Here is a 25,339-nt window from a genome sequence, read left to right as displayed (position 1 = left end):
ATTTTTGGTTGCGTTAGCCTATCGAAATCGTATATTGACATTGCGGATAGGCTAACGTAACCAAAAATTGGCTGCTGCAGCCAATTAAAAATACTATGCCATATTTTACTATTTAAATTGCTGCAGCAGCCAATCTTTTCTTTTAGTGTATGTACGTATTTCACAAATATTCCCGCAAAGTTAAAACGTCGATTGAATAAGGTCGATTCTTTAAGAGAAACTGAATCTATCAGGATTATCAAATAAATTTACTTTTTATTCTTTGGCAATAAATAGCGTTTAATAATAATACGTTGTATGCAGCGAAGCATTACAAACAAAGCTTAACACATTCTGGTCACAGTGAATAGTTTATGAACATTATCCGATCGATCACAATCTATTGAGTCTACTCTATTGTAATAATTGTAATATTGTGTGGCAATCGTAACTGATCGGACGATTATAATCTACGTATAATAATTATACACTATTTCTATTCTACAAAGAAATATGAACATATTGATACGATCTTCACTCTTCGACTTCAAGGCCACTTTTGAGACATTTTTACGTACTAAGAAATATTCTGGGTCGCTATCGGCAAAAGTGATGTGAAGAATACGTTTGCTTAACACGTCAGACTCTTAAATTATTACAGTTCCGACTATTTGTCATTTGTCTATTTCGTATTCCGACGAGAGAAGAGAGAGCGACAGCTTCAACCAAAAGTACCCCCGGACTCCCCGGTAGAATTACCATTCTCGCTATTTCTCCATAGCTCGTCCGACCTTCTTTCGCGACGGGAAAGACGAGGCGAGCTGGCTATGCGACCAATTTTCGTAGCGCGCGACACCGGGACGAGTCGCGTATCTCATTGCAGTAAGCGGACGACCCAATTTCATAACAATGCAACCCCCGCCAGCGAGAGAACGACCCTGTGCAAACGAGACGCAGGCAGGATAGAGAAAATGGAGATGGGAGAGGCGGGCCGTTTTGCCGCTATCTGCAGACTGCAACAAGGCGAGCACAAGGGGTTCCGCAATTTAGAAGGACACCGGTTTATGAGCGCCGTGACAACGGTTATTTATACTTACGCGTTAAACGTAAGGGAGAGAGCTTGCCTATGTAGTATTTTGTTCACGTCGAATGATGCCCGCTTTGCCATCCGTTCGCGATTTGTCCATTAGAATTCATTAGACTTCGTAATTTCTAATTACCGCACGGAAGAGGACGATCGACTTTCATGGAAGTCACGAAAATTACGAGCTCGTGAGATGATAACGAAGTACCAAAAGACGCAATTTTAATTTGCAGAATTACTCTCGCAGGAATATGCTTGCCGAAATAAAGTACCACTCCCAAGTGAAATAACGTCTCCGAGAAATTATACATACATTTATGTTTGCCTGGAGAAAGGTCCATGGAAGGCTTAATTCGCGCTCGACAACAAAACGAGAAGAGAGAGAGAGAGAGAGAGAGAGAGAGAGAGAGAGAGAGAGAGGGAAAGGAAGAGAGGAGACAGAGGAAACCTTCCCCGCGCACAGCGGTTTTACGCGCTCGCGTGAGTCGAAATTCATGCGGCGCAGGAACTGATATTTCCTAGAAAATGAATCACCCTTATACAAACGAACCGACACACCGCGGTAACAGCGGCACAATAGTCAGACAATAGCAAAAGCGCGGGTGGTTGCTGGCTGGTAGCTAGCGAAAGGGACTGGATGACGGGGTATAGGTGGCGAAAGGGGAGGGAATAGCGGTGGGATGCAAGTGCTCGGGAGATGCGCATAGAGCGAAGGTGGGAGATTTCGTGGGTCGCTTCTCCCTCTGCGTGTATGAAGCGCGTACAGGTGGTGAGGAGAACGAAGGCAACGAGGGGGTGGACGAGGATAGATGAAGGGATGAAACTGCGCTCTTCAGACGGAAGCGGAATGAAGGTGCGCCTTTCCGCGTACAAACCGTGCAGAGCCGCACCGCCAAACATCATCCCCATCCAACCCCGCGCAAATTAAATAACCCACATCCATTAAAGGCGTTACTGTTACTCTTCCGGGTTCGTACTTGGTTACCGAGCACTTAATGTCTAATTAACGTATTACGTAAATCGCCTGATAAGAACGAGTAAGTACGCGAGTAAACGTCGCACAGATCGATAATTTATGATTCGCCTGCACTCGAAACTCTCCTCCTCTCCCTTCTCCTTCCATCGCGACGCTATTTGCGCTCAAGTTGAAAACCGTATATCTTCTCTAGTAGAAGAGAGGATTAATCACTTTTGCCAATAACGAATCAAATTTGCTCTGACGAATTTTATAATAGATGAATCTTATACGTCGCAAAGATAATTTCCGCCATCGATTTTTACGAAGATATTTTCGGCGAGCGACATAATACTATTGTCTTTAAAGACGTAAACCGCATCTTCATTCCAAGAATTCTTCTTATAATTGTTATGAAAATTTCAGAATTTCTGTGTAATTGTATTACCTTTTAAAGAGAGAGAACTTCTCATATTATATTATTTATACGAATTGGAATGCTTCTAGAAGTGAAAAAAGTTTACATCTTTTCTAGAAATAGAATTCTCTTCATACACACAAAATTCTAAGATTTTTCATTTCATAATTTCTGAAGAAAACTATAAAAAATTTGAAGAAGTTCAAGATACATGTTTTCATAAATTTAAAATATAATACATTTTTTTAAATATTATTATGAGAGGTATTATATAAGATTTTTTTCACTACAAAGTGAGATCGAAAAAAATCTTATTAATCTGAATACACAATATCTTTTCGAGATGCTCTTAATTGTATTATTTAAGTCACTTATTTTGAAGCCGCGTGGATAAGCATAATCTCGAGAAGCTTATCAAAATCAATATTTTACATCAAATTTTGCATTTGTATCCCGTCGAATTATTTAAAATATAATTTACATTACTTTTATAATAGATGACTCACTTAACAACGTCAAGTAATTAAATAAAGGCCAAACAATAAATTAACGAACATCGTTAATTGTTTAATATGTAACATATTAGCCTTTTATAATATAATCTTTAATGTTCACATATTTTCAAACAGATTGGACGCACGAACGGTTACTGAAACTGTTTTGAACACGTTTTTACACATCATCAAGCCGTGTCATTAAAAATTCATCTCGTCGCAAACACAAGAGCGCTGCTTATCCAAAATTACATTGCCTTAAAACGTTCCATGAACGTTAATTAATTACACTAAAACTACTTACGAACAATGCGCATTAAAAAAATTATAAATTATCAGGAGGATCAGCATAAAATGATTTTTTTAGCCAAAATCAAAACCAAAAGAAAGTTACACTTCTCTGCTTTATAATAAAATTTTTGTTAATATCGCGTTCTATAATAATATATTTTTAATAGCTTAAAATATATAACGATCAAAAAAAAAAGAAGCTTTTATTGTTTAATCATTACATGTCCACATCTAAATTTTCAATAAATAGCTAACATATACATGTTTTAAATAAGTATTCTAATAAACTTTAATTCTACATAATATTCAATAATTTTTAGGCTGTCATTTTACAAGCGCTCTAAGAAGTCAAAAGATTTAAATTTTATGAGTTCTTTTTAGATAAAAATAAGAAAAAAACGAATTATAATCAGATTTTAGCGATACGATGACTGATGATGAGAAATGTTTCTTTCGCGAGCGCCGCGCGTTATCACGTGCACCTATACACATATATTCAAATGACCGTTCCTTGGTGTTCATGAAATTTAAAACCTATCGACCCGCATACAGCAACTAGATTCTCACGAGATTGCTCCTTTGAGGTCTGGTCAATCGCGGCGGCACTCATAGTCCTGGTTTATCAAGCTGCCCTTCACTCTCTTGCAAGGCTTTCATGAAATTTAATAGGATGTCCGATATATTCTTTGTTTTTTCATGTCAAGTCAGTTCATAAGAAACAAAGGACGCCAACGTTAATATATATTATTTTTTTTAATACCTTCACTACCTCTCGTATGATCTTTTACTACCTTCTTTTTCTTTGCCGTATTTAATTTTTATTACGCAGCGTAGTTACATATTAAATATTATCGTTGAAAAATATTCCCAATTAAATACGAACTATCTATAATTACTGTACGTTTTTTTTTCAATATATTTCTAAAATGCATTATATGCATATATAAAATGCAATACTGTATGAACGGCTTATTTTGAAAATAATATAAATAATTTTCATTAAAATCTTATTAAAACCGACGAATCTCAAACACGGTATCCAGTTAAATTCTTTATGTACGTTACAGAATTTGATTGACTTTGGAAATAAACGGTCTGCATAAGAGAGATTTTAATCTACATTTAATTGAGGGATTATATTATGCACTTCGCACACTATCATCCTCCTCGAAGAACCAGGAGTTATTTATATATTATACCCATCTACTATCCCCTGTGGAAACGATACTTTCTATCTCGCGTTGGTCGCTAGTATCTAATAGCCTCTTCCTTATTCGTTTCGTATAATAAAAGGCGGCATTTTGCAGAGAGACGGAGTCACCTCCGCTTTTACGCTTGCTCGAAGGCGAAACGCTTTACAGGAAAATTCAATAGATAGCCGGTCGATGGAGGATGTTGTAGAGATTGTTCCGCTGCGTGTGATCTATGGGGGCACCGTGGCCGGGTCTACCCCACAGCCTTTTCCAAGTATCGAAGTGCCTGCGACAACTCTCCTGTTCGATCCGTCGTTCTTCCTGAAACGAGATCCAAGTACGGAATGATTTGTAACCTTAGAGAAAAACTAAAAGAAAGAAAGATATTCCATGTAAATTATAATCACACTTAATTGCAAAATACGATACTAATATGGAGTCTCATTTTGTAAAATAGTGAAAAAAGACGGATTTATATGCGTTTCAGATATAAGTGTTTTAAGTACGATGCAATATAGAATTGATGAATTACTAAAAAAAGATATATGGCAGGATTTTAATAATGCCATTTTTATTAAAACACCTCTTTCAAATATATACATTATAAAATAAGCGTTTTAAATACCGTGCACTACAGAATTGATAGACTGCTAAAAAAGATATATAACAGATCTTAAAAATGCCACCTTTCATTAAAGTACTGTTTTCATTTTCTGGGTTTCTACAGAAATTATATTAATTTAATTAATGATAAATTAAATTAGACCACTAATATATGAATAATACAAATAAGTAAGAGCTGGCGCCAAATATGATCGAGGTACTTAATGGATTTTGGTACTTAATAATATTTCTATGTAAATCTTAAATACAGCTTTCCTTTAAATAAACTGCGCATCGATTGCTGTCGGATTTGAAACACAATTAGTAAACTGAAGCTGAAATAATATCACAAATTAAATTGAATAATGATGCTAATAAGCATCTTAAAACACCACAAAGAATTTATTGCGAAAAACAACATCTCAACCAAGGTATATTAATTTTTAATATTAATATAACAATATTTAGTATTAATACAAATTTAATCTTCATTGCGATACACGGAAATTGTTCGCAAATTATCAAATGCTTTTTAAATAACGAAAATCTTTTTATCATTTATAGAACAATGTAAGATAATAATAGGATAAATCAATGAAATAAAATTGATCGAATATTAAAAGCGAAGTATTTTTAAATCGATTTAAATCCAGTTTTATTTTCGATCCGTTTCCAGACTTATAACGAGTTTTCTTATAGACCGTTTGATTTCATCATCCGCAACATCGCGATCGGTACGTGAGTGCGCATCAATATGATTCAATATAACAGACGGCAACGAGATTGCCGAGAGATCGGTACAATTAATTCCGATTCAAATTATCGTTCAACGTCGCGCAATCGTCATCGATCATACGGCACTTACCAACGCCCTGTCCCGTTTACGTCGTATTTGCTCAGCGAGATCCGCGATGTACTCTCGATTGCCGACGCCAAGCGCGCGAAGCCTGTAAAAGAAAGGAAGAGACGCCTGTCACACTCAGCTTTCATATCCTTTCTTTGATAAGTACGGCACCCCTGCGGAAATGATGGGAGCACATACGCCGAGACTCGGATTACGAGAAATAAAGGTTTGAGGGGAGTAGCATTATCTAGGGAAAGCCACATTGGGTGGGTGTGTGTGTGTGTATGTGTGTGTGTGTGTGTGTATGTGTTTCCTCGAGCGAACTATTTAATATCATCGCATCCAGAACGTGAAGATAGAATACGAATGAGATTGAGGGAAGGATTCGGGTATAAATGTGTGGAATGTGTGTGAAAATAAAAAAATTCGATTTACTTGAGAATGGAAATACCTTTGCAGCAAACATGACGAAAAAGAAAAGTAACATTTAGCAAATCTAACAAAATGAGAATAGGTTTTATATATATATAACCTGTTCTCATTTTGTTTATATATATATATATATATATGGTACATAAATAAATATGTTCTGATTAAATCAACAAAAAATCTAATCGGAATGGCATTTTGGCCAAATAGAATTTTTAGTTATGAAAACGTCTCTAATAGGTCACACTTTAGATATCATTCACTTTAGATATCAATGGAGCAATGGTAACCCGATCCATTCTTGAGTTAAATAACATTTTGTTATTTTTAACTTCCATCTATGTCAAAATGTAAATCAATCCATTTCTGTGATTAATTTCAAAATAAACATTATTCATATTAACGTATGCACTTAATAAATTAAATTTGAATCAAGTTTAATCATTTCTTTTTAGTTAAATTATCTTGAGTTAAATTAACTCCACTATTTTAGTCAAATTAACGACATATTAAATAAGAGCGCAGTGACGATATATAGATATTAAAAATAATTCAAATTAGATATAATTTTTGACATTTATGAATTTAACAAAATATTTGAAACTGTAGATCTTATATATATATATCTGCGTAAAATACTATAAAAAGACGCCACTACAGATAGACGTATATAAAAGCGGTCGCCGTATTTTTAAATAAAAACTAACAATTGTTAAATATTAACTTCAAAAATACCATACGAACTCTTTCTATTTTAGTCGATTTATTCATGAAAATATTTTGCTTTTTTTAAAAGAACTTTTCTATTTCTGCCTTCTTTTCTAAAATAATCTAAAAATAACATAAATGGTTTTAAATGGTGTTACCTGTGTTTGCACCATCATGAACTATAAATATTGCTGGCGATGCAACCTAAATGATCTATCTTTGATTTATTTCTGAATCATACGTTAAATTAAACCAACTGGTGCGAAAAAAGCTTTCCGTTTGAACGGTTCCAGTCATCGATATTTTCTCGATGCTTTGAATAGTCTTTAACGATTTCGTGCTCATAACTCGCGCGAATACCTCGCATAGCGGTATTCGGAAACGCGCGCGAACCAATCGAACGCAATATCGATCCTCATGCAATGTGTGTCGCCAAATTAAATACTTGTGCCCCCAGTACCGAGATGCACTTGCGATTTTACCGTCAAAAAAAAGGAGAATAAACAAAATAAAAATACGATAAAATGCCTTTTTTTAAGTGAATAACGCCCCGGGCTTACACCGCATTTTTTTCCTCCGGGTTATCGCTGCACGGTGACAGATAATCGAGGGTGATTAATTACTACAGGCGTGCCGCAGCGTTTGAATGTCGGCCCACTGTTATAAACAACATTGCACACCTCCGGTAACGTAACTTTCTCTCATATGCTATTCCATTAAACGTTATCAAAGTGTCTCGTTACATGTCAGGTTGGTGCTGCTTCTGTTCGCGTCTGGCGCTACGACCGTTTACACGCAGATTTATCGAACGATAAATCAGCATTATCCTATCGGATGCAATGCCAGAGAAGAGTTACATTAATTACTCAATCAACTGAATACAGAACTTTGAACATTAAATATATTTATGATGGAACTATCATATTCACAATCATGTTAGCCACTCTCTTTCTTTTTCTTTCTCTTCAATATATAATACATTTAAATTGAAAATATATATTATATAATATACACTTCAGTATATCTCATATATTCAATTTAAAATATAATTATACCATACTGTAAATAGTATATAAAGTCATATATATATATATATATATAAAACTTATTATTCACAACTTGCGTTCATTTTCAGAGGGAAGTTTCACAACTGTCCGGAACTGATTTGATTCTCCATAAAGAAATACGTATTTCTTAGATTTTCGTGTTTAACAACATATTTCATGGAGAATCAAATCAGTTCCGGACAGTTGTAAAACTTCCCTTGTCAGTTGCATAATATTATGTATATTTATTTTTTCAACTAAAATAAGAAAAAATATGTTTTTTTTCTTTCCATGCGATAATCTTTGAAAAATTGTATTCGGAAATAAGTGATTGTCAGACATTGAAATATAACTTTATCATACATATCTCCAATTCAAATTTTCCAGTATATACATAACATAATTCCGCGAGGAACCAGAAATACACGTTTTGAATTTTTCTCGAAAAATTTTAAAATAAGACTACATTTGTGTGCATGAAATGTCGCTACATAATGATATATTTATGCAGGAAGCTTACATAAAAGTATCTTCCAATCGAGTATTTCTAAAGAAAATCGACTCTTTCTCCAAGAAGTAAATTCTTCGTAGAAAAATATTCTTTTACGATGGCGATGGAAAATTATGCTGATGAATATTTGGAGTGCACAGGGAGGAAAATGAGGATGAGATTGAGCAGGAACAGGTGAAATGGTCGAGGTCGAGTGCATCCGGGTCAATTGGTTGATTACCTGTAATGTAGTTACATCCCTCGAGTGCCGTATCGCCGCTAACCAATTCTCCGGTTACCGTCATGTCTTGTCGTGTTTGTTACTTATATACTTATGAGGCACCGAATGAAAAATTTATTGTAAATGAACGCGACATTATATGACCGAAATATTGACATTTACTACACAACAAAATACGAATGTACGATGTACGTCGTTCTATTCGTCTCGTTTTTCATTTTACGCTTTATTATTAATACACGAAGACGTCTCAGATATTCACGTCAGATTGTTAAATTTAAAAAAAGAAGACACGTTAAGAATTAAAAAAAGGGAGATTAAAAAACGAAGGAAATATACTCGGGAGAATGTTATGTAGGTATAAATTTATGTCATGTTTCGAAATATAAAGTAAAAAACTAAAACCGATATATTGTTCCTTTACTTCAAAAATGACACAACTTAAAAAACGTGATTTATCGTGAATAAGTTAAGTAAACGTTATCCTATCAATCATTAAAAGTGTACTAACTTAACTTCAAAAAATCATTAAAATAGTCACAACTTAAGAAGAGTGGTTTAAAAAAAGATCGTTAAAATCATCATAACTCAAAGAGGGTGGTTTTTTTAAGAGTTGTAATGAAATGAACATGACAAAAATACATTTGATCATATTAAAAATATATTCTTTTTGCCGATATTATTTAATTCTTTAATAGTTGTCTGTCAAGTTAAAAAAAGAAATTCTTTATTTTTTTTTAAACTTAATGTTTTGAATTGTGTCACTTTCGAAATAAAGAAGTGATATGTTTAATAATAGGAAGTTCGATTTAGATTTATTTAATTATAGAAAGAATTCTAATAATCTGCTCTGGCATTTATTATTTTCGTCGGAGAGATGCGAAATATCAAATACACCTTTTTTGATTAAATGAATGATCAATAAAATTTTCATCAAGTAAATTGCGGGACAACAATAAGGACTTTTAATTTCAATTACGATAATGACTAAACGTACGTGATTATAGCCAGTTACGTATTTATACCAGGCATGCTGTTTATTGATTATCCTATCATCTCAACATCTGTCACCCTCAACGTTTGCAATTTAACGTGATACGATAAATGCCATTAGACAGCACATTACAGGTGTAATTCTTGAAAGTATTAATAAGAAAAAATATAAAACAAATATAACTTTCAATTATTATAAGGAATTATATTTAAACAATTACATAAAATAAAATTATACTTAAACAATTATGTAAAATAGAATTGAATATATCGAGACTTGGAATTTGTCGTTTTATTTTGAAACTCGAAACAAAGCGACAAACTGTTTTGCATTCATAGAGCAACGAATCGATCATTTTGTAGACAAACAAACCAATATTCAAATACAGTCACCAGCCTACCCCCTACTTACGATTCTATCGTGTATCCCGGACGAGTGGCATCCGTGGCGAGATATCGGCTGGACTGCGGATACGACTGATGGCGTCTACTGGTTAACAAAGGTACCAATTCGACACCACCCGTAAGTTCATACACCTGAATCTCCTCCTTGTAGAGATTCCTCGGGTCTTGCAGTTGTGTTTCCGAAACGATACCTATAGGAGCAAAAGACCGACACGGAGATTCAAGCTCCGGTAGCAACGAGAAGCATACGGCAACCTCTACTATTTACCTGGCGTCGCCCTGTCATCGTAGAATTTATTCACGTCCACAACAGCCGGAGGGTCCGTGTTCCTCTTGTATAGTCTGTCGATTGTTGAGTTACTCGTCCAACCCTGAAGCAAGTTCAAGCTTTTAACCAGTTAACGGTCTCCTCTTTTCTTTATAGTTACATTTAATTTCGTTCGCCAATTCGATATTTTATATTTTAAACAAATACAATTTATTTTAGCGCGAGCATTTAAATAGATTTTTATATTTTACTACTCTTATTTAACACACATCTCGTACAACTATCTTACAAAAATCTCGTGATGTAACGTACATTTCAAATCTCATCTTACAGAAAGAAAAATATATTATTGATATTACATGGTTTTATATAAATTTTATCGTAATATTTTTATAAAATGAAAAAAGCGTTTTCTAAATATTACGCTGTTTTTATTTAAGATTATTTTTCTTCCAACTCTTTAGAGTCTTTATTTTCGTTCTTCAAAAATTTGTACATAACAATTTGTATCATAAACATTTTTTAAATATTGAGATATTTGCCGAAATATGATTGACGTCGATGCAGCATACATCAGGATACGTAAGCCACAGGGGAAACAAAATTGAAGTGCGGAAAGATCAACGCCTCGAATAAATCCACAGTTTCGTAATCAGTAGCATACTCGCGGTTTGATCCGACCCGAGTCAAGTCGCGCGTTCATTCATCAATGTCGGTCTCGTTAGCCGGTTGGTTACAACAAAGCCCGTCAGCTTATTATAAGGGGAAAAAAACCGTGCTATAAATCCGCTCGCCATAAATCCATATCCGCACAGACAAGTACACGGCGACGAGACAGAAAGGGAAGTCGCGCGCGCGTCTCTAAAAATATTATGTATCTGATCGGTATAAGCATAATATGAAGGAGGTTGCGAGTAATAAGAGCGTTACTTAGCTCCGAAGTGGAATGCGCTAATAAATTTCCGTCTAAACTTTCCGGTCGCACTTAGGAGGGTGCCCGGAGGACCGTTCAATTAGCTCGGTAACGCGCGGCGAAGTTATGCGCGTTGCGCACGTTCGAGAGACGGCGGAGCGGTTAATTAAAAATTAAGAGCCGCATGTTTCTCTCCTAGGAGACATTCGAGGAAACCGAGAGCCCGAAGAACTCTGGCGAAAATAAAAATTGCCGCGTAAATTGAATGTAAGAAGAGAGTGACAGACGCGAAGCTGGGAAGTGTAAATTGGAACAGTGCAACGTAAAAGAAGTATTTTAAGAGGTAGATGCCTCTTTTATGTTTCGTTGTTCCAATTTACGTCACCTAGAAGCTTTGTTTATGCTTCCGTCATTCTTCCCTTACATTCGACTTACACTCCGATTTTTATTTTCGCTAGAAAAGTCCGTGGAGGAATTCGGCCCAATATTATTACGAGAGCGACTATGATCTGTGATGTCCTTTCTCTTTTTCGGTGCGCGCCGCGCGCGTCCTGAGAGAGATTTATATTTGCGAAACGAATGAATTACCGTACGGCCGATTGCGTTTAATTGATAACACCACGCTTTCGTATCAAATGACGCACGATTGTTACGCTCTGCGGAATAAATCCACCGGTCGCGAAAGTCGTTGCAGCTATCGATCGCTTCTCGCTCCCACGATTTGCAACCCTGTTCAGTGCCATTAACAAAAATAAAAATTTATAACGATTACTGCAAATGCAATTTCGCTCTGCGAAATTTTGCAAAACCAGGCCAAGTAACTTTAGGTTTATGTGCGTGCATTACGCGCAATTGAAAATTCAACGTTCTTGCAGCCCCAAACGCACTATAAAAGTATTTCACGTAAAATTACAACTATAGTGGATATTTTTAAAACTGACTGTCAAATGTGTTATATTTATATACGTAAATAAAGTTACAAATAAAATTACTCTTCTTTGTAATAATTAAATAATCTGCAAAATTAAATTTATAGTATATTTAACGTAACGTAATAATTAACGTAAACGAATTATGTACAGTTTTTCTTAACGCTAATTAGATATTCACTTCTAGATTTCCTTAATTGGTAATCGCGGATTCAGTGTACTTTAAATTATTGTATCTTTATTTAAAATAAACATAATTGAACGATTAGAGGTAAAAATACACGATTTTGATAAAATATCTAAAAATTTAACTAGACACAGATTTAAAAATAATTTTGTTAGATCATCAAAATAATTATATAAGAAACTCAAGCATAATGAGCAATAAAAAACTGTAAAAAATTTTGATATTCTACGAATCAGCTTGAGTGTCTTACAAAATTATTTTCAGATTTATATTTTAATTTTTAGATACTTTATCAAAACAATTCTTTCCGTGTATTAATTTTTCTAAAAACGCATAATTTTATGTATATTTCCACTATAAATTATATAATTTTACATACTTTATTACAGCGCGTAGCCCACGAAGAGACAAAATTATGCGTGTGTATCAGTTTCGGGTGTCACGCACACTTTACTCCCCCGTCTTGAACTAACTCGTTCAATCTTGCATACGGACGTAATACGCGACTCTCATTTCCGTTTCGCGCTAAGATAGTTAATTGAGCGGGCGCACGTAAGCCGTAAATTTACCAGTAACATCACAAACAGCATTAGTCACTCCGTTTCGATGAAAACGGAATTATTGGAAATTACACGCGCGAAATTGAACGCCAATCTCCTTGACGAACTTATATTTAACTGAAAATGTCAGTGTCCAAAACTGGCGTATGTAATTTCGAAAGCGTCCATCTGCAATACTGTTTATTACTAAATTACACGGGAAAATCGGAATCGCCACCGCATCAGCGATTAGAATTACTATTGAAATTCCGTTTCTGTCCGATTACGCGCGCGCGTTCGCTCGTATAATTGAAAGATAGGTCGTGACGTTTCTACGATTCTCTCCATCGGAAAAACGCAGCACGATAAAGTGATTTCCCGAGAATTTCACCCGCGAAAAACCCGGCCGAGCTTCGCAGTCAGATTAGCCACATTCGTCATGCGGTACACAAATAAATACGTGACTTCTCTTCCCGCGAGCCAGTTTATTGCATTTACTGGCCGCGCACATGCCCACGTAAAAAAAAAGGGAGAACGAAAGAGGAGAGATTTCATGAACCACGATTCGGCGCACCTCCGCGCGAAGTGCGAGCGCAATTTAATTTCTTAGTAAAAACACGCCCCTCCCCCCTTTATTTTATGTATCTCTTTACGCGATAAATTACAGCACGCATAAAAAAAGCCAACTGCGATTTACTTGCGCTCCACCTCGGGATTAATTGCGCAACAGCTCACCGTGTGAGAGAGTAGATAACTTCCCTGTTTTTAACGAGAGCGCGTATCGAACAACGCAGATATCGCACCCCCGCTGTCCCATATAAATTTGTATCGCGCACTCGTTCACGTTCCTGTATTTCGCCTTCCTCTCCTCTGTCGTTCGCTTCGTCCGTCGAAGGGTATGCACTTCTGCTTTTCCGCGATTGATACTTTCATTCTTGATGATGTAAAAAAATCAATAATCTTGCTGCCGAGTGAAATAATTTACCGGTGCGTACGTGATCCAATGATGGAAACAGATCACGGCCGAGCGAGGAAAATAATTGAAAAGTTTCGTGCAACACCGCGCTAAATTCTTGATTTACGACAACGGCAACCTCTCCGTAATTATAGAAAAAAATATGTACTTAAGTACAGAAAGGGCTTTTGCTAAAATACTATCCAAATGAGCTAAATACGAATCGGAAAACAAATTTTGTTAGACCACCAAAATAATTATGTAGAATGTTTAAACTGGTTGCTAGAATGTCCAAACTTTTTACAAAATTGCTCATTTGAGTGTCTAATAACAATACAACATAACAATTTTAATAGTCTAACAAACATAACAATTTTAAAAGTCTAACAAAATTATTTTCAGATCCATATCTAGCTAAATTTTTAGATACTTCAGCAAAGTCGTTCTTTCCGTGATAATTATAAAAATTTCGAAATTAGCGCATTTAAAAAGGATGTATAGCGCATATTATCGAGAAGAGAGAAGAGAGAGAGAGAGTTGAAATAATTTTATTAAAAATAATATTAGATGGAGAGAAAAAGAAATAGTTTTAGAACTAAGACAAATTGAATTATAAATTTTCGTAAAATAAATCGCTAAAATATCATCAACTAGTTAATTTTAAATGAATTTTTACATACAGAGTTTTTTTAAATTTCATAAATATTTTCGAAATTTCTCTTTTAAATAAAAAATATAGAAACCGCAAAAAGTACTAATTTTAAGAGTACTAACAATATTATTTTTATTTTTCAAGAGTACCGTCTACGTATTTAAAATATCTTTATTATCAAACAAACAAATGCAGTTGCAAAAATATATTAATATGTTATATTATATTAAAAATTGTAATAAGCAATTTTTGGATTCACCGCTGCGTAATGTTTAGCGCAAGAAGGTTTCCAGATTATCTTTCTATATCATCTTGGTAAAAAATATATCAAAATGGACTTATCTCTCTCCCGCAGTGAACCCTTCAATTACCGCGACGTCTATAGTTTGCGACCCCTCGAGGCCAATGTTCGTCAATCTAACAGGGTTACTCTTGCGCAGCGATAGAAAGTTTTGATGCAAAGTTGCCAGTACAGGCTGACGAGGGATACTCCCATTTGCCGTGACAATATAATTTCGTTATCGTTTCAATTGGTTTCTCAGCAGGAGGTTGTTGTTTAAACGTGCAATTACATAGGACTAGAAATCGGTTTCCGAAAGTATTGCGAAGCCGCGACTATTTCCTTTTTCTCTCGAAAATTTTATTGATGGACGACACTGAACAAAAAATAGTTTTATACTATTGCAGAACAACGGCATTATTAATATTTTATTTCCGCAATGTCTATTTTTACAAAGAAAGAATGTTTTGCTGAATGAAAAATATCTAAAAGTTTAGCTGAAAGTTTAGATCTGAAAATAATTTTGTTAGACTATTAAAATAATTATCCAAACAGAACAAAAAGTCATAATGATATCCAAATGACGTTAAAATGGCTCCAAAATAATTACTAAAAGCCACTTTTCAATCAATCTCGATTTTTATTTATTTTAATAACATTTTGGTATTATTGTAATTCTGTTATTTTGTTTGAGTATGTGGGACACTTAAGCTGATTGCAAAAAATATCAAATTTTTTGCAATATTGCTCTTTCTCTCATCATGCTTGAATTTTTTATAACGTATAATTTTATATATAATAATAAAATTATAATAATAATATTTAACATTATTATAATAATAAAATATTATTTTCAGATACGTATCCAGCTAAATTTTTAGATAAAATTTGTTCAACTAACTAAACACATTTAGTTGTTTGCAGATTTGGTTAATTCAATAAATTTTATTTAATCGAATTTAATCGTAGTCTATTTAACATTGAACAGCTTGTTAAGCAGACTAAGGTTAAATTCAATTAAATAAAATTTGTTGAATTAACCAAATCTGCAAACAACTAAATGTGTTCAGTCAGTTGAACAAATTTTTTTCTCAGTGTATCGACTTATATAAAACATACAAATATATCTTTCACAATTACAATAATTTGTTTCCGAAAATAAAATGGTTTTATCGATAAAAGATTTTAACGCGAGTGATAATTAAGCTAATTTAAGTTAATAATTTTCGAGGCGCAGTCTCAGTGTCACAAGCATGTTCGGCACGTCGCGCAGCGGCAACGCGCTAACTTGCATTATACGCCGCTAACTGCGTTGTAATATATTACGCACTGTCAACACTGGAACGTATCCCTGTCACGCCACACTATGGCGTGTATCCGAGATGAGATTCTCGTGTCTCATTTATCTACCAATTAGGAAATACAGGAAGATCTTACACAACAGTAAAAAGCTAGCGTAATAACGCTACGCATTTAACCCTCCGAAACTGACATATATACGAGTATATTGGACCCTGTATTCATTGTCCGTTACATATCCTTCCGGATCTGACGGTTGGTCTATTGGACTTACTCAATTATATTTTTTATATTACATCTACAAAGGACCTCACACTAATTACATATATGATAATAAGTTGAGTGAAATGAGTTAGTCTCACATAACGTGATGAATAAGAGTCACAGACACAAGGCTCAATAATGAATAGTTTCTGAGTTAGGGTGTACCAAAGATATAAAACTTGAGCTCACGGAGCACTCATTTTTACAATATATTAATATTTATTTTTAAAACCCTATATATATACGTGCGATTTAAGAAGTTAGGCTATGGTGCGATTTAGGAAACTAGAGCATTTTTTGAACTTTTATTTATTTTATCTATAAAAAAAATGTAAAGCAAACTTTAATCCTATTAATTTAATCTTAATAATGTTCTAATCACGATGAATAGTCAAGACTTAGGCTATTTAACTTATATTTTCTGTAATTCTGCTATGAAATATGTTGAAAAATAGCAACGCTATCACGATTTTTTTATTTATAATAACAACGCTCTTGTTGCACTTTATGTCACGAGTATAATAGAGTAGCATTAAAGTATCATGTAGATCTTAAATAACCCGTAAGAAAGTTGGATAAATACAATAATTAAATTTTTAAGCGAGGTAGTGCGATTTAAGAGCCGGTGCGATTTCGGCAACTTTACCCTAATTAGTGCGATGTCCTTTTTAATTGTTATTATTAAAATAAATTTATCGTTAGTATTCGTATCCTTCTTTTTTATATAAGTTATATCATTTTGATTCCTTGAAACTAATTAGTACTTTTTAATACAACATAAATATTAAATGGATCTCACAGACAGTATCATAAATTGTATTATAAATTTTGACATTAGCTCCGTAGAGTTAAACATCTTATTTCTATGTTATACAAAATACGAGATACACTCTCCCATAATTCAACGTGACATCTTCCTGTTCTTTGCGTACTGAAAATGTCTTGTTTTCGAAAAGGAAAAGGCATAACTTCGCGCTCCCCAGAAAATACATCTATTACGTGCTCGTTTTCCGACTCGCTCTCGAATTAACGTCTCGACGCTGCCGACGCTGTATAATTGAGGCAACGCATACTCGACGACACTTGGAGCAACGTTCCTGAAGTATCGCGCGCACAAAGAACCCTACCGGGGCTTTGAGAATGCAAAGCGATGTCGATGATTAAGGATTCCCTTTCAGTAATTAGCGGATGCGCAACGAGACACACCGGTATCCAGGGTGTCCTCGTGTGCGATTAACGCGGCGATATAGATATGCGTACCATGGATTCGAGGAAGCGTACACCCAGCGACTTGGGATCCCTCCAAGGAGCTCCGCCAGGACCAGGTCGTCCCCACGGCGAAGGATGCACCAGCTAAGCACACGGCGCCGTCGCATATTAAGCAGTTTCCAAGGCTTGTTTTCTCTACCTACGTACGTACGCGTACGGCATCGTCATCGCGTGATACTGGAACACGTGCTCGGCGTCTATTCGCGTCCGCGCTTATCCTCGCCGCCATATCCCCCATATAGGTAGTGTACTCGCGCCGTCATCGCGCTTGGCGTTCCACCGCGAGGAGGGTGCGGGATATAAGCGCGCCTCGCGTTAGAACCTCATCTGCATCCGATTAGCGGGCGCTGCCTAATTTCTACAACCGGCACGTAATCCCGAAAATTACATCGCGCAACAAGGAACGACGATCATACGATGTTTGCACATGTTCGTGCATGCCAGCAATTACTGCGCCAGTTTCGTGAATCCTTTCGTCCCCTCGTCGATACGTGGAACGACCATTTCAGGATCGACTGTTTTCGCGAAACGATCAGCTTGGATAAAACAACAATGCGAATAGATATTTAATAGGTACCCGTCTTCTCGAACTTCAATTAGGCTTGGACAGAGAACAGGTCGGTTCACTATTTAATCTGCTTAGATGTGCGTAAGCCAGTTTAATCATCTAACGTTGGCTGTGTTCAGCAGAGAAAGCAGCTTTGCACCTGTTGTAAAAGCGGCTTTGCACTCTTTAATATAATTTGCTCATAGCAACAGTTTTGCCGGTGCCTCATCTTTTGCTGTTGCTAAATTAAATTGTACATTTAGATCCATTCTTCATTGAAATATTAAAAAGCAAGACCAATTATATTAAAGAATTTTGCAATATTTGCAGAGCTGCTTGCTCTGCTGACGCAGCCATTGTGATATGTATAGGTGTTGATTTTTGTCATAAATACGAAAGGCGCATTATGAAGATTGAAGTGGTAAAATAATATATTTACGTAATTTTTGTGAATTTTGTGACACGTCTGCGCTTTGAAAAAATGCACACTGAAATTCTATCGCGTCGCGGGGTGGAAAAAGAAACAAAAACAAAAAGGAGGGAAACACTTAAAGCATTCAAAGCTATCCTATTTCATAGCCTGGGAAAAAATTCGACATGAGTCCTGGTTTTTCGTTTAAACAGAAAAACCATTTTTACACGTCGCCGGACGGTATCGTTAAAACGTTTCCTTTTCGCAATTCTATATACGGTGCGTCAAAAATTTCACGGAGGGCCCGTAGGCAGCTGAGAATCGACTTTGTGGAAGTAGCGTTTCTAGTTCTACGTGATCGGAGAAATCGACTATACGTCTCGAGTTCGAGCAGATACGACGTGTTCGGCCCCGGCGGCACAGCCAGCTTTCTCGAAATTATTGCCACGAGAAAAATGCCTCGTGTCCAACATACAAGGAAAGTCCATTACGAGATTTCTCGTATTTGCTGGCATGACGAGTCGATACCACGTCCGACAATAAAGCTCAACTCATTTGGATATATGTATATCTGCGATCCTCACAAGTAAAAGAATCAGCAGCATCCTTTTCCGGATTCGTCCATCCCGAAAATCTCACAGCTACATGGCATCCTTTTCAACGGTTAATAAAAAAAATCAATAAAACTGCGATGTGTATAAAAAAATTTAATCATTAATCGAAAACTGAGAATATATCTAAATTAAAAAAATTTTTCGGTGTTTGATTAAAAAATCATTTTTCAGTGATGTCTACTTTTTTATATGTATGATATTAAAGAAGTGATATTATATAATTACTTAAAAATCCATTATTTGAAAAATTATATATATATATATATGTCCATCATTAAAATGTAATATTTATACTTCATCTTAATTTAATGAAAAAAAACTAAAAAATTAATTAAATATTAATATGCAAAAATCAATTAATTAATATCATGTTTTATTCAATCTAATTAAAATTACTCAACTAAAATTTCACAATTCTATTTTCTTATCGTCTCCAATCTCAAACATCAGATCACAAAAAAGCTCTTACGTTAGTAAATTTAAAATTATACCGAATCAGGATAATGACCTTTAACCCATCTCTGCTACGGATTAGCAATTTTCAGTTTTCTATATAAAGCTCGTGACCTGCTAAACTTCACACGTCATCGCGTGTTCCGCATTCACATGATGACATTGCAATACAAACTTCGTGTCTATGGTATCGGAAAGGTATCGTGTGTACGGGATCAAATGAGATATTAATGGAAACTTACGCTGACGAGGCAACGGATGGCGATATCGTCGCTTTTGATCGACTCACATGCAGAGACGATTAAATTGTAGGATGAATATCATGCTGATTATCGGCATGCAGTGGCGCATAGTTCTTCGTCAGTTTAAACATATTTGTTTATTTTAAACAATCAACAAAGACTCCAACAAACAAAATAAAATACAGTGATGATGCCAGTAGAGAACCACAATTGTGGCTGTGTTCCATAACTCACTGCCAGTACTAGCAGCACTGTGAAGCCTGTTCTAAAATTCATCACAGTAAGCTACGATAGCACTGCGATGGAATAATGACGTCATAGATTTTGTCGTTACTTCCTACTGTGGCTACTGCGATAGACTAATACAACCAAAAATTGACTGCTGTAACCAATTAAAAATGCTATACCATATTTTACCATCTAATTTGCTGCAGCAGCCAATCTTTTTTTCAGTGTATTAAGCCAAAAAAAGATGCTCAGGAAGCATTGCAAGGTAAAAATGGAATTTTACACTTATCTATATGTTATGAAATACAATTTACGTTAAAAATTACTTATTAGTTATGTATTAGTTACACGCAGTGCTGAAAGTAATGTTCCGTTACTATCATTTCACTGTACACTGGCAGTATATTTGCGAAAATGGAACGCTTGCTTTAGCACACTAGAGTGACGTCATGCTGTCAGTACTGGCAGTAAGTTACGGAACGCAGCCTGTAGGTGTTATTAAATTAATTTAAAAAATATGTATATATATATATATATAAATAGTGATATAAGTGACAAGTTAAATAAACGTTTTGACCTTTCTTTTTAATTCATTTTCAATACACAATCTTAAAATTAATTAATACCCGAATTACTTTCAGTTACACATTTGACTTGATTTCTTTAAAAAGTTAGGTGTTTTCTTTCTCACATTACGTAGTATACAAAATAAATTACAATGAATGTGCGATACGTCATATGTCGGGCAAACGAGCAGGTTATTAAAAACTAAAATCGGGGAACATAGAAAATACGTAAATAGGAACAATACACAATACTCGGTAATAACGGAACACCGAACCAATACAGAAAGATAGGTTGCCTTTTCTTGCTCACACGAACGTAGTATATACAAAATAAATTGCAATGAATGCGATACGTCATATGTCTGGTAGACGAGTAGATTATTAAAAACTAGAATCGAAAAATATAGAAAACACACATAAATAGGAACAATATACAACACTCGGTAATAACGGAATACCGAATCAATACAAAAAGATAGATTACCTTTTCTTGCTCACACTAACATAGTATACAAAATAAATTGCAATGAATGCGATGCGTCATACGTCGGTCAAATGAAAAAATTATTAAAAACTAGAATCGAGAAATATAGAAAACACATAGGAATAATACATAACACTCGGTAATAATGGGGCACTGAATTAATACGTCACATGATTTTAATTGGGACAATGTTTTATTTAATATTTTAGACGAGAAAAAATTTTTAAACAAAATATTGACATTAGAAATGACACATACTGAAACAAAAACGAGGTTTAAATGTACAAAGTGATATGTAGCTTCTTGACCTTTTTATACAATACAAGGTGTCCCATTTTAAACAATATATTAAGATTTCTCGAAAACTATAGTAGATACAAAAAAATGTTTCAAACAAAAGTTGTATGGTTCGGAGGAAGACATAAGAAGGTACCATTGATTTGACCTTGGTTGGCGTCTCCAAGACCAGGTCAAGGTCAGGTCGATTTTTTTAAATCGAATCCCCTATTTTTCATTACATTTTCTTGTAGCATACCTCAAGAGCTTTTCAAAACACTATAATAAAATATTTTTTCATTAAGTGTTTTTCCAGTTATAAGACTTGAAAGAGAGTTACAGTACAGTCGGCATTAGCATTACACAAGTTGTCCGACCGACGGTTAAAACCTCTTGAATGTTATTCAGAATCATGTCGTGGATAACATTTGTCAAGATCAAGGCTATTAGAGATTATTCCTTTTATTTTCATTTTTGCACTAAAAATTCATTTTTACGTAAAAATGAAAATAAGAGGTACAACCTCCAATGGCCTTCATCTTGACAAATGTTATCCAGAACATAATCCTGAACAACATTCAAGAGGTTTTAGCCGTCGGTCGGATACCTTGTGTAATGCTAATGCCAGCGATATTGTAACTTTCAAGCCTCATAACTCGAAAAGTATTTAATGAAAATGAAACTTAATGAAACTTAATTATAGTGTTTTGGAAAGCTCTCGAGGTAAGCTACAAGAATACGTATAATAAATACATATAATAAAAAAAAATGGGGGATTTCATTTAAAAAATTCAAAATGGCCTTGCTCTCATTTTGACAACGCTACCCAAGATCAAACAAATGGTACCATCTTATGCTCCCCTCAAAGTCATAAAACTTTTGTCTGAATATATTAGTCATTTGACACACATTTTCAGAGATAATAGCTTTTAACACTTTACATGGGCCACCCTGTGTATAAATACTTGTTTACGGAGTCTTAAAATGTTTCTTTCTTTTAAAGTATAAGATATAGATAACATATATATACTATTATCATTAGACCATTACACATTGACCCGACAACTGATATATTAACTTTAACACTCAACCGTATATATATTATACAAGTCATCATTTATTTAATAGTATAAGACTAGACAACATATTAGTGATCCACGCATTGTAATTATTGCAATTGATCACAGTATTTAATAAGTCAAGTCTCTACCGCATTCAGACTACATATATTGACAATTTATCAATTTCTACTTTTACCAATCCCTGTTAAATAACTACGTATTTAGCTCCATTTAACCAGATCTTATCAAAGATTATTTACATCAAATGTGTAACTTACAATAATTAGGTTATTAATTAATTTTAAGATTGTATTTTGAAGACCTAATATATGACCTAAAAATAAATATCAAACATTCTTATGTCATTTATTTACCGTTACTGCTTATATATCAAATTTTTTAATAAATATTTATCCACACATACAACCGAATTCGGTTCTCTATTAGCATCATCACTGTATTAGATGGTTATTTTAATCTTAATGTAAATTTATTTGCAATTGTGCACTTAGAAAACCCACAAACAGGGCACCGCTAATATATAAGGCATTTTTATGCAAAAGGGATTTTGCTGCTTTCTTATTTATATTTTTATTTACCAATTTTTTAACTTTAGAATGCTATCGATACGTAAATTTTACGTACAAGTAAGTAAAGTCACTGAATGCGCCTTTGTACATTGCAAAATTTGCACTTGCATGCAGTGGCCTCGCTCACGAGAAACACACGAATGTCTTTATAATTCGATTACCGATTACATAAATAATCGTTTCATTTGTTAGTAATTAATATGCTCTGCAACTTTTTGTCAAGAATTTTCGGAACAGCTTCCTTAACTAGCATCGATAATAATTATATTTATTCGAATCGAGAGGAGTTCAAGTCAATTAAGAAGGATTTACATTTAACGTCTCATTTTTTTTTATTATTATACTTCGTTTATATATGAAGAAAGAAAATTTATTTAATTCAAGCTAAAACTAATTTTCCGAGAGTTAGGTCATGTCAATGCAACCGACCCTTAACGTTGATTACGACTGGATCGAATCAACATCGGGGCGTGTTCTTTACCTCCTTATCCCACTTCACCAACGTAGAAATCGGAATCCGTACGTGCTGCCTTTGTAATATTCGGTGCAGTAATACAGACGATTTCCGGAGCTATTATACTATTTCAAGCGCGACGTCTGGCAGACGTTCGTGTCGCCGAGAATCAGGAGTAGTCGTGTGTCGTAATTTGCCTTTGTATGAAGATTTTATGGGAGAACGGAGAGAGATGCCATTGAAGCGATGAATTCGCGTACTGACGATATATTGCGCGATAACGACCATAAGCGTACAAAGATGCAAATTTAATTGGCGACGCACACGCAAGCAAGCGATGAAAGTTTTCTCCGAATGTGCGAAGGAGAATGCGCGTTTAAAGCGAACTTTTTAAAAACGACTGTGACTATAACTAACCAGCTAAAATAGATCGCTGCCGTTTTTTTTTTTATTTGCATACCCAGAATAGGACAAATTTCCTTACTCTTATCGGACAAAGTGCCTCGGAATATATGCACATAGGTATTAAAATACATTTATGTTCTCAAAAGCATAATCGCATTCGAAGCATATTTACATACAGCAAATGCCATGGAAAAAACATATATGGTAAAATACGTTTTGTTGCTTTGATAAAAATCCTACAGTTCGTGACTGTGTTCGTGCCCTAGTTTTGCATGCGCCAAACATTATGACAATTTCTGAAGTTTACTGCAGATAAAAAGCGGTTAGCGCTAAATATATACGACAAATGCACATACAAATTCTATTATCATATTCATTATCATTCTATTCATTTCTTCGATCTCCTGGCACAAAAAGAGACTAAAATGAAAAATATACATGACACATTTTTAAAATATCCACTGAGATAAAAAAATACTTAATGCACTTGTCCCATATGTGTGCTCATTTCTTTTTCTTAACGTATGCTTAAGAAATCAGAAAAATGTGTATGAAATTCTTTCTCTCCCTTTTTGATGAATTATGCCGCGCAAAAAATTGCGTACGGACGTACATTTATGTCGCGGTAAAGAAAACGTATGGAAATTTGCATGGAAATACGAAGCTCGTTTAATCAAAACAACAAGGGAGATGAATTCCATGGACATTTTTACTTCGTTCTACCGAGATTAATTCTGTCTATATCTATCTATATTGTCCATCTATGAAATGCATATATCAACGTATTATGTAAAGGAGCATCAATTTTCACACAAGACATCGATTAAAAAATCATAGAATATAATCTAATATATAGAATTAAATTCTTTATAAGTAACCAATTTCTTTATAAAAAGTCGAATTTTATGGAGTTTTATAAAATTCTATCTTCAATATAAAAACGAATAAAATTATAAGATCAGATTAAATTTCAAAATTAATTAAAAGTTAACTCTTAACAAAAAATTAAAAGTTTACCTAATTAAAATTTTATTTTTAATTAAAAATATTTAATTAAGAGTAAACCCTTAATTAAATATTTAATTAAGTTTAAAAAATAAAATGCTTATAGATTTATAGAAACAACAAAATGTTATTATATAATTACGTACTATAAATTCATTCTAGGAGAGAAGTCGAGCTTGGGATTTATAATCTTATATAAGTCTTATAAAATAAATTTTGATATAACTTTATATATATAAATCCGTAATATATAAGATATGAAGAAGATTGATAA

General features: G+C 34.4%; 1 protein-coding gene across 1 annotated transcript in view; it reads right to left on the bottom strand.

Annotated features, from left to right (window-relative positions):
- Positions 1–4,264: 4,264 nt before the first annotated feature.
- Positions 4,265–25,339, bottom strand: part of LOC108730856 (uncharacterized) — a 33,230-nt gene continuing 12,155 nt past the window's right edge. The window contains exons 4-7 of the mRNA XM_018460784.1: positions 10,442–10,544; positions 10,181–10,364; positions 5,883–5,964; positions 4,265–4,735 (exon numbers count right to left, since the gene is read on the bottom strand). Of these exons, the coding sequence (XP_018316286.1) occupies positions 4,589–4,735; positions 5,883–5,964; positions 10,181–10,364; positions 10,442–10,544 (516 nt within the window). The 3' untranslated portion in view covers positions 4,265–4,588. The remainder of the gene's footprint in view (positions 4,736–5,882; positions 5,965–10,180; positions 10,365–10,441; positions 10,545–25,339) is intronic.

The sequence above is a fragment of the Mycetomoellerius zeteki genome, unplaced genomic scaffold, assembly GCF_001594055.1.
Source record: "Mycetomoellerius zeteki isolate Tzet28-1 unplaced genomic scaffold, Tzet1.0 scaffold98, whole genome shotgun sequence".
In the NCBI taxonomy this organism is placed as follows: domain Eukaryota; kingdom Metazoa; phylum Arthropoda; class Insecta; order Hymenoptera; family Formicidae; genus Mycetomoellerius; species Mycetomoellerius zeteki.
The sequence above is the reverse complement of the archived record's forward strand: the minus strand, read 5'-3'. Positions and strand labels throughout refer to the sequence as shown.